We start from the raw sequence: 11,862 nt of genomic DNA, 5'->3' as shown, positions 1-11,862 counted from the left end.
CCCAATCTGTGGAGAATCAGTTGAACAGATTTCGGGCTCATCCCACCAATTTTGGCCACTTCTGTAGTCGTTAATCTGGGATCCATTTCGATGCTCCTCTTGACAGCCCTTTTTTGTCCTCTCAAATGGACCAGGATGGCCCAGACGCTGCTCGGTTCTTTCCTTGCTGTGTTTCCTGAACTGCATAATGATTCTGTTGACTGTCGAAAGCGGGATTCCCAAATTCTGCAAAATTTGCCGCTGACTTATTCCACCATCTGCTTGACTAACTATCCTTCCTCTAACAAAATCTGACAATTCGAGAGAACCTTGAGTTCTAGGCATGTTGTAGCACAAGTTAATTAGTGTGCGGACCATTTTTATATATATAGTGCTCTGTGAACACAAATTAGTTAGCATAAATCAGTTAAATGACGAAAAATTAGGTGTCTATTTACTTGTGACCACTCAGTGTATAGAGATGACGACTATGGGTATTAAAAACTTCTATTTAAAAACACAAAAGTAACGGTGTTTTGACTTCCTTAGGTCATCATCATGTTTAGAATGAGATTTGAGAAATTGACCGTTTTTGATCACGAGTTGTGGAGACAACAATAACGATAGGTGCAAGACTGTAGGGGCATTGTATATAGATTAAATATTTGAACAAGATAAATCTATTATAATCAAATTATAAACGAACACAGAGTAATTTCTACAGGGATCGCTAACTACCATCTTTACGAGTCTAAACAATCCCAGTGTTTTTTGTTAAGCACAAAGCTACACAGTGGGCTATCCAGGGGCTCAATCTAAGTAGATTTCAAAGACATTTTAAAAGTTCTCTTTGGTTAAACCCCAGAAATAATGAATATTTGTTTAAACTATTATCAAACATTAATAATACTTAATTCTCTACCTTCAAAGTTATTTTTATCAGCTTTGAATCACAAAACAAAAAAATGGAACTCCGTTATTTAGAAGAAAAATTAAATATATCAATTGCATGCAATGAAATAAAAAATATGGAACATTAACAGTGGTAAGAAATTCGGAACATGTAATGCATCAGAGATTAAACACATTCTTTACCTACATGTATTTTATACTTTAAGTAGCCTTCGTAAGGGTGCATTTTATTATCTAGTTTTTACATACCCTTGGTGAAGAGAAAATAGTTCGGTGTTGCATTTTATGTAATGTAAAAAGTGTTGAAACAAACTTGTGTTTAATGTACTACATGTAAAACTTATTTAAACACAAATAAACATTACTAAACTTTCACGTTTTTTTTTTTTCTCACAAAATTTCTCTCTCATACACTTTTAGGGCAAAAATATATTTCTTAATTTGTTTTTTTTAACTCTTTGGCAGTTAAAATATGTTTAATACACATTAATAATTCACTCCTACATACGTTTATAAACAAAATAAACTAATGAAATTGCTTATTAACCGTCAGCTTATTTGGATGAAATGTGTCACCAACTACAATTAAAAGTTAGTGATGGTTGGGCACGTTTCTCAAATATTTACAATTTGAACTTTGACCCTCGATAGAAATCATTTTGGTTTGTAATAAAACACTATACACGTACCTTTTAGCTCAAAGGCTGGAGACTGTGCTAACGTAAACCTTGTAGTAGACTGAACACAAACACCTGTGTTGTTTGGATCTGATCCTCTAATCCAATTATACACATAAATCTATGACAAAAAAAAAGTTTTTAAAAAACAGTACCTATTTTAAAAGGACAGCAACCTTTTTTTTCAAGTATCATTCCAATATCCTCTACTTTCAAAGCATTTTAACTTTCTTTATTGTCATTACTGTAAGATTCTTTAAAGAATCAAAATGAGACATCGACATCACTACAGAAGCACCTTGAATATTAAGAATTCAGCAAGAAACAAAAAACTTATTTAAAATCTTTAGCAAGTCTATATTCTCTAATCTTTGCTAATGGTTTGCTTCTACTAAACAGATACAGAATGTATAACATAGCCATGCAATGTTTACATATTTATCTTTGCTAATGGTTTGCTTCTACTAAACAGATACAGAATGTATAACATAGCCATGCAATGTTTACATATTTTCATACGCAACCCTAAACTGAGTACTTATGGTATACCTAAAGAGTAAATGTTATGAATAAAATACTGTTTTACTAATAAATTCCTTGCAGAAATTAACACATTTTTTTCCACAACAGCAATACAAGCAAAATTTTAAAGGACACTGCTTTTATCAAAACAAAAAAAATCTTTGATAAAACTACAACACCATATATAGAGAAAGAACATGAAGACAAGTACATACAAAATGTGATATTTAGAAAATAAACAGAACATGGAAGAAGGAATGTGACTTAAATAAAAGATTAAATATCTAACTTAAAGAAAAGTAATAAACTTGCATAACGGAAGAAACAATACATAGTTTAAAAGAATAAGGCCACAAAATACAGTTACAGTTACAGAAAAAAGTTTTATTTTCTTCTGAAAATCATAACATAGAAAGGTTAAGGAAGAATTAAGAGAAAAGAAACATGAAGCAAGTTATCACTCAAACAATCTTGTTCTTCTGTAAAGACAATTCTACATCAGATGACATTGAAAGCCACAATCAGTCATGTAATATGTTTATGTACAAGTTTTTTAAGGTAATAAAGTTAGTTTTCTTTATACATGACATATGAAATGTTTATATCTCAAAGGAACACTGTGTTGTTTAAATAACAAAGATTGCATCTAGTGATGCCTAAACAACAATACACCTAGTGATACCTATATAACAATGTGCCTAGTGATATCCGACTTCTGTGTGTTTGTTTATTTCAAGATACATGAAACAAATGTGAGTCATGCAACAGAGATTTCATTTTAAATCTACTCCAAGTTTTTATTGAACATAGAACTGGCTTTAATTCTCTGTCTTATTCATCTCAAATTAATGACAGATTGTGATATTCCAGGATTCTTTTTAGAGAAAAATTATAATAGGCAATCAATATGCCGAATACTTCAACAACTTGCAGACTGTCGAATAGTGAAGTCAAGAGAACTTTCATGCCACTTTCATCGAAGGCAAAATTAAGAAAGCAAGGTAAATAAGATGATATATTTATAAAAAAATCATAAAGTTGAAACTAAGACCAAAAAAATAAACAAACATATGTTGATGTGAATAAAAAAAATTGTAGGACAGGAATCCCAAATGTACATTTTTCTAGGAATATTAATGGAAAAGTCCAGGAAATTCTTTGACACAGTGTAGTGTCAGGATAACATTGCAAGCTACAGAATAAAACTGTATGAAATACTTTATATATTAGTAGATTCTTGTGAAGGTCAGAACATCTTTCATAATAATCTACACGGTTAGAAAAATTTACATAATCTCTAATTGTGTTAAACAATTAAAACATTTCATTGGAATGAGGCTTGATGTAAAAACTAGTAAATACATTATTATTTCTAAGTTTTGATTATTTTACCTCTAAAACACACAAGTCAGAAAGGTTTGAAATTAAACTGCCTTCTTAGTATTAAACATTAGTGACAATTGGACAACCATTCATAGTCCTGCATATAAATAGCATTACTTATTGGCTGTTGAAGGTAAAGCTCAAAGAATGGGTTCTATACTGAACCAAAAGAAAATTTTATACTTTCAGCAGACAAAATTATATTCTGGTGTGGAACCACCAAGAAGTTTAAAAACCTTGCAACATATGTCTCTATTAGTCACTGCTTTTAGGCCTAAAGGAACCTCCACGATGTTTAAAAACCTTGCAACTTATGTCTCTATTAGTCACTGCTTTTAGGCCTAAAGGAACCTCCACGATGTTTAAAAACCTTGCAACTTATGTCTCCGGTTAGTCACTGCTTTTAGGCCTAAAGGAACCTCCACGATGTTTAAAAACCTTGCAACTTATGTCTCTGTTAGTCACTGCTTTTAGGCCTAAAGGAACTCCACGATGTTTAAAAACCTTGCAACTTATGTCTCTATTATGAATTTGAAATGAAATTGGTATCGAAGAAAAAAAAAACATTCCACCTTTTTCATTTAACATCAGCAGTTTTCTGTGTGTCACTGAGGTAATTGAAATAATTATTAAAAAGTGGTAAGATTTTTTTGTTACTTTTTGCCTTTCCCATTATTTAACTTTGTTATTCTTATAAAATTAATATAAATCTTTTTATAATATCATTTTGAAATATCTTCCATTCTCAAAAAAATTAACAGTAGTAGTCAATTATTACTTAATTTAAAAGATGTATAAAACTGGACACGAGAAGGGGTAGTTAGTTAAATAAGAATCATGTTTCAAAACTACACGTTTGATAATTCTATTTCACCACTACCATACTACTAGGCACAAAACTTTGTGGTACAACTAATGTTACTGAATAGCATATAATAACTAGCCCATGAAATATGACAATGCAAACTATGAAAAATGGATGAGAAAACAAAGACAACTGGAAATAAGCATCACAATGACATGCAGGTTTGTCTCCGACTTCAGGCGATGTTCGCATTCTGAGCACATTGTTACCAGATGTGGCTATCACAATAGAGACTATTATAAGTTTCCAGAAGCTTCTAACAATTTTTTAAGGACTATCCAGGAAGTGTCAGTATTGGTAAGACAAAAGTACCGACAAAGAACACTAACTACAGCATATCTGACCTCATTTGATTCTTCAGCTTTACAATCATCTTTTGTTTTATTTTGCAAAATAGTACCAGTCAGATGAGCCAGGAGGAGCTTGGTGTAAACGATAACAGGACTGATGTGACGAGTTTCTACACGAACATATAATGGATATGGTTTCTTTGCTAGAAGTCAGTAAAAAAACAAAATTAGACCTTTTGAAAATATCACAAAGTAATTTAGCTACAAAGTTATTAACCTGTGGATGGACTACACTAAAAATACAACAGTTTGTGGGTTTTATGATAAAATAATTCTTTAATGCTTTTACCAGGCAAGTTAAATGGTGAAATATATATATTTTATGCAGTTTGGGACTACAATGTTGGACACAAACATATTCGTTATTATCTCAATAACTTACTGTTTACACTGACAGTTAGATATATCTGGCTATCTTCTCCATTCATCTAGTATCATTTCTATGTATTCTGAAGTATTTCACGTCTACTTACATTATAAAATATCAATATCTTCCAATCAGAGGAAACTATTTACTTATAGTTCAAATACAAATCAGCCTGGCAGTCAGTATAACTAACTAAATATATAAATATTCTTATAAAAATTAGAATACATTGTTTCATTAGTTGGGTATCCTTGTTGTTTATGATGTTTCTGGATATAAACCTGTAACAAAAATTTACAATCTAATATAACCCAGTATAGATACAGGAAAGTCTTTTAATGAGTTGTTGTATTATGATAACTTGTTTAAACAATTCATAAACCATCCTAATCTTAATTTATAAAAATTAATATAACCCAGTATACATACAGGAAAGTCTTTAAATGAGTTGTTGTATTATGATAACTTGTTTAAACAATTCATAAACCATCCTAATCTTAATTTATAAAAATTAATATAGCCCAGTATACATACAGGAATCAGGATGGTTTATGAATTGTTTAAACAAGTTATCATAATACAACAACTCATTAAAAGACAATCTTAATTTATAAAACAAATTGCAACATTTTTATAAACTGGCACTCCAGAAAGTTCTTCATTAATTATTTTCCTTACATTTATGTTAGCTAGGTTTTTATTCTCAAACTAAAAAACAGAAATATGTTTTTATTCTCAAACTAGAAAACAGAAATAGGTTTTTATTCTCAAACTAAAAAACAGAAATAGGCTTTTATTCTCAAACTAGAACACAGAAATAGGTTTTTATTCTCAAACTAGAACACAGAAATAGGTTTTTATTCTCAAACTAGAACACAGAAATAGGTTTTATTCTCAAACTAGAAAACAAAAATATGCTTTTATTCTCAAACTAGAAAACTATTTCTGTTTTCTAGTTTGAGAATAAAAACATATTTCTGTTTTCTAGTTTGAGAATAAAAACATATTTCTTGTTTTTATTCTCAAACTAGAAAACAGAAAAAAAAATCACTGATTTACTTGCCTAAGAATTACTACTTAAGAACCAAAGGTTGGCACAGAAATTAAATAACCACAAGTATGTCTGTCCACAAGCAAACACCACAAAATGTGAAACCAATGGTTGGCACAGAAATTAAATAACCACAAGTATGTCTGTCCACAAGCAAACACCACAAAATGTGAAACCAATGGTTGGCACAGAAATTAAAATAACCATATGTAGGTCTGTCCACAATCAAACACCACAAAATGTGAAACCAGAGAGATGTTTAATTAATCAGTGTGAAATACTTTATTGAAAAAATTAACAAATAAATGAAAATAATAACCTTCTTCCTTTAATAATCTTTTTAATTATTATTTACATTTATTGTTGAATTTATTTTAACCTTTCACTTTTTAGTGTTAGTTCAGTATCTATCTATCTATATCTATCTACACACACACATACATTTAGTATTAGAAATAAGCATGGAATCACACAAGCATTACAGGAGTCACAACCAATGAGTAAAGAACTTCAATGGTGAATTTCTTAACGGTAAGAAACATTATCACAGAATATGTTGTACAATGGACTAATATTTTTTTTTAAATAAGAATCCTTTGCTTGCTTTACACAAAACATTACACCCTGTTTTTATGGTGTCATACAGTTTATTAATGTATGATAACGACTATCATTTGAAGCATCATGAATTAATTGCCACATTTCAGCCAAGCTGTTTGGGTGCCTTTTGACCTTTAAAATGTTTACAGGAGCCAACTGAGCCTCAAGAATGTTCATACTGGGTCTCTGTGCAAGTGAAGCCATGGTTGTGACAGTTCCATCGGTCCTCTTTACCATTTTACCACAATTGCTATATGCTTTGGATAATCTGACTTGCTGGAAGATGACTCAATGCCTGATGAGTCATTATGGAATGGCAGGATAGATCAGACCGTACTTGTTATCAACAAGTATGACATTAATTTTATGTAGGTTAACGACACCATTCATTGAGATACAGCTCCAAAGTTACACTGATTCCCCCCACCCCACTTCCATATTTCACTGTAGATATCTTATACTAACTACGGTACCACTCTCTATTTTCAAACTCTCGTTAATTGTTGCTTAGATTCATCTGAAAAAAAGCATACATCTACAGTTTTGTTTATCTCTGTTTGTGGTCTAATGCCCATTTTAACTTTTCAGTTTGATTACCACTTCTCATTGGAGAATTTCAAGCAGCTATATGTCCACAAGACCACTTTGTGTTAATGTTTATCTTATAGTTCTTGAGGTAACATTCACACCTGAATATACAGCAAGGTCACTGACAAAACTAGTACTAAATCATCATCTGACTCATAAAGAACGTACCCTGATATACTCACATAACTTTCACAGATTATCAAGTTGCACCCTCAGTTACTTCTATTCTTAACAGTGTCATTTCATGTTCCCTCTTCAGAGTCGTACATACAGCAACTACTGAAACACAGCATCTTGCCATAATTTGTAATGTGAAGTATTTTTAACCAGCCAAGATATATAGTATTTCAGTACACAAAGCCATGAATGGATTACACTGCTACTACTGGGCATAGTCTGGCTGCCTATACTTTTGCAGGCTTTATACTGTCATACAGCACATAATAAAATGGTGGTATTCCCATGATTATTTCTAATACTGCATGTTTTTAAAAAGCTACATACTTTGGTGTTTCAAAATTACTGTTATTTTACTTCGTAATTTGTTTCTGAAATCTTAGTATTCTTACAAGCAGATTGACAAATAGTTAGATTTGTTTGTTTACTTTAGGCTAACGACTTACCACGTTCGTATAGTTTACTTATGAGACAGATTGACATACAGTTAGATTTGTTTGTTTACTTTAGGCTAACGACTTACCATGTTTGTATAGTTTACTAATGAAGCAGATTGACAAATAGTTAGATTTGTTTGTTTACTTTAGGCTAACGACTTACCATGTTTGTATAGTTTACTTATGAAGCAGATTGACATATAGTTAGATTTGTTTGTTTATTTTAGGCTAACGACTTACCATGTTTGTACAGTTTACTAATGAAGCAGATTGACAAATAGTTAGATTTGTTTGTTTACTTTAGGCTAACGACTTACCATGTTTGTACAGTTTACTAATGAAGCAGATTGACAAATAGTTAGATTTGTTTGTTTACTATTTGTCAATTTGCTTCATTAGTAAACTGTACAAACATGGTAAGTCGTTAGCCTAAATACAAACATGGTAAGTCGTTAGCCTAAAGTAAACAAACAAATCTAACGTCAATCTGTCTCATAAGTAAACTATACAAACATGGTAAGTCGTTAGCCTAAAGTAAACAAACAAATCTAACTATTTGTCAATCTGCTTCATTACTAAACTGAAATAGTTAGATTTGTTTGTTTACTTTAGGCTAACGACTTACCATGTTTGTACAGTTTACTAATGAAGCAGATTGACATATAGTTAGATTTGTTTGTTTATTTTAGGCTAACGACTTACCATGTTCGTATAGTTTACTTATGGTTCTGAATAAATCACAAGAAATATTTGCCAAGTAACACTCCAACAGTCCTTGCACCTACAAAAAAAAAGAACTATCTGAAGTTGTCTTTAATAGTTGAACTAGTTAAGCAGTTATACAATTACTTTTAATCTTCCACATTCATTTGCTAGCTTCTGAGAAATACCAATAATGCAAACTAAAAAACTGAAACGTAGCTTAAACTTTAGTTCAGAGTTAAATGATTCCCAGGTAGTTTATTTTTTAACTAGACAATGTTTTCTACTACAAGTTAAAATTACAGGATTTATGACAGCTATGGTAGGTGATTTCTTTAATTTTGCAATACAATTATACTGAAATATGTCTCATACCGTACCCTTTCAATACTAGAGTTTTTCCCCAATTTTCTTTATTACGATTTACAAACTTTCCTGATTACACGTGTTTTTAACTTTCATTATTATCCATATATATTGTTTCAGTTAATTTCTTTATTACGATTTACAAACTTTCCTGATTACACGTGTTTTTAACTTTCATTATTATCCATATATATTGTTTCAGTTAATTTCTTTATTACGATTTACAAACTTTCCTGATTACACGTGTTTTTAACTTTCATTATTATCCATATATATTGTTTCAGTTAAATTGCAAAAAGACTTTTCTATGTAAACTAGTACAATCCTATTATTATTACTAGAATTCTTTAATGTAACATAACAGTGCTTAAAGAAATAAAAACAACTAAGTTCGACGAGTGTACTTACCAAAGTTTCATTCACTTCTATGTGAGTTGGTCTTTCCCCCGTCAACAGCTCGTAGACCGTCTCCGTAATTACAGAAGTTAGTGCAGTTATGTTAGAGGCAAGGATATCTAAAACTTCGGTGTCATTGATGTTGGGTATGAAATCATATATGCTGTTGTAGTATCTAGAGATATATAAAATACATTAGCATTTTATATTAGAAGAAAAAAAATGTACATGTTGAACTAGGGAAGAGCAAAACGAAAGAAAGAAAGCATACGTATGTTGAATCGTTACAACACATTATCTGCAAACAAGGTAGTAGCCTAACCAGAATAAAGATTATCCACAATACGTAAAGCTTCATTATAAAACAGCTTAACGTGTTTTAGATACAAATTAGTGAGATATATTTTTTAACTAATAAAATAAATAATGTAATGCTGACATAACAAGTGGTGTAAACATAGCTTCCTATATAAAACAAAACTTTTCCTAAGACTAACAAGCTATCAGAGGACCAGTGATAAGCTTATACAATCTAGTTTTCAGGAACTTTCTACAGTGTTCTTCAAGTCACTCACCAGAAAACTAAACCTAAACTGTTTTAAATAGAAAATATTACTGAACTGTATTATTGACTGAAAGAAGTTCAAGTATCTAGGTAAATTCAACTTCATAACGAGCTTAATAATGTTATAATACTTATAACAGAAGAGTACGGCACATTACTATCAAAAAGAGAGTAAGCCACCTATTGGAGAATATAAATATTTTCTTTTATCAAAATAAATCAATCGTGAATTCAGTTTTAAAATTTTTGATTTTTTCCTTGGATTGGAATTATAACTAAATTTCTTACTTTCTTTTTTTTTCAGTTATTTGAAGAAAGAGCTTGTGAAATACCACTTGTGTGTCATGATAGAGCACTGGTTACTAAAAGTTCTCAGGTTTCATAAAATGGATGAGAACTGTTTTTTAAAAATGCTCAAAGTATTCTAAACTCTTTAACATAGTAAAGCTAGAAACGGCACTTGCTGACTTTGTTCAGTTACGTAACGAATCCAGAATCTGTACGGCCTGTCGTTAGGTGAAACTTGCTTTAATGACAAGGCTACCAAAGAGTTTGTAAGTCATATATAAGGTAGTTACTTTGGTGACATAACTCAAATTTTATAACTACTTATACTGATGGGTCGAATGAATGTAGAAACAAGAGATAATGGTACAAGTTCTAGAAGACTTCTATCAAAGAATCAAGATCTTGAAGCTTGATAAACTATGAAAAACAAAACCTGTAGGAATTTTAGTTATGATTGATAGAGATTTTAAAGATTACGACATGTCTGAGTACAAGATAAAAGCTGTTGAATATTGTGTGATGATTAGTGCAAGGCAGTATGTCACGAAAGTGCTTAAAGACATTGTTTTTGGTTTGTTTGAACTCAATAGTTTTTTGTTGTTATTGCAACTTTAATATAAAATAATTTATACTAAAGCTAAAATGGGTGCATACAGACTTACATTTTCATATTGTATAAACTAAAGAATTATTATATAGTTAAAAAATCTGAATGATGCTTTAAACACTAATTCACATTCTCATTACACATAAGAGTTTGTGATCACAAAAGATACAGCACTTATAAATAGGTCTTTTTTTTTTACATTTTATAAATACAACACACAAAATAAATGTTAAAAGTTAAGATTTATTACCTATTAGTGAACTCATCCTTATGGTTGCTAATAACAACACCAGGGATATCCAAGTCTGCACGGAGAAACCTATGTAATGAAGCAGGAGGCAATGGTTTATCCCAGGGAGCAAGCGAAAGGTCAGGTCTAGAGGAGTTTTCACCGGCCTTCAACAGTATTTTTGTTAGGTAGTTAATCTAGAAATTGTTACCAAATACATTCCAATCACATAAAGATGTTCTCTAAACACCCTACAGTAGTGAACAATTAGATTTTTAATACAGTTCTTAACCTTGTTGTTTTTATATCACTGCCTCCCTAACCTACTGTGGACCACTAAAACGAAAGTACATCAATAACCCATTATTATAATTTACGTATGAATATTCTGTCAGTTTTTGTGAAATCCTACGGACTGGCAAGGTGGTTGTGACCGATCAGCACTGGTCCGTGGACTAGTGGTACCCTAGTAAACCTTGAGCAACCAGACTGAAATGTCAAGTATTTGATTTTCATATACAACCAAATTATATAGAAGATTCCTTTATTGTTAACGTTGGACTGTAGAGGACACGTGAAATGTCAAGTATTTGATTTTCATATACAACCAAATTATATAGAAGATTCCTTTATTGTTAACGATGGACTGTAGAGGACACGTGAAATGTCAAGTATTTGATTTTCATATACAACCAAATTATATAGAAGATTCCTTTATTGTTAACGTTGGACTGTAGAGGACACGTGAAATGTCAAGTATTTGATTTTCATATACAACCAAATTATATAGAAGATTCCTTT

At 30.9% G+C, this 11,862-nt stretch overlaps 1 protein-coding gene across 1 annotated transcript in view; it reads right to left on the bottom strand.

The window, feature by feature from the left end:
* Positions 1-11,862, bottom strand: part of LOC106474808 (nicastrin-like) — a gene marked incomplete at its 5' end in the record, with an annotated part of 27,384 nt that overhangs the window by 2,842 nt on the left and 12,680 nt on the right. The window contains 5 exons of the mRNA XM_013935500.2: positions 1,581-1,689; positions 4,683-4,831; positions 8,611-8,689; positions 9,385-9,547; positions 11,083-11,258. Of these exons, the coding sequence (XP_013790954.1) occupies positions 1,581-1,689; positions 4,683-4,831; positions 8,611-8,689; positions 9,385-9,547; positions 11,083-11,258 (676 nt within the window). The remainder of the gene's footprint in view (positions 1-1,580; positions 1,690-4,682; positions 4,832-8,610; positions 8,690-9,384; positions 9,548-11,082; positions 11,259-11,862) is intronic.

Source organism: Limulus polyphemus, unplaced genomic scaffold, assembly GCF_000517525.1.
Source record: "Limulus polyphemus unplaced genomic scaffold, Limulus_polyphemus-2.1.2 Scaffold7711, whole genome shotgun sequence".
In the NCBI taxonomy this organism is placed as follows: domain Eukaryota; kingdom Metazoa; phylum Arthropoda; class Merostomata; order Xiphosura; family Limulidae; genus Limulus; species Limulus polyphemus.
This window is presented reverse-complemented; position numbering and strand designations above follow the sequence as displayed.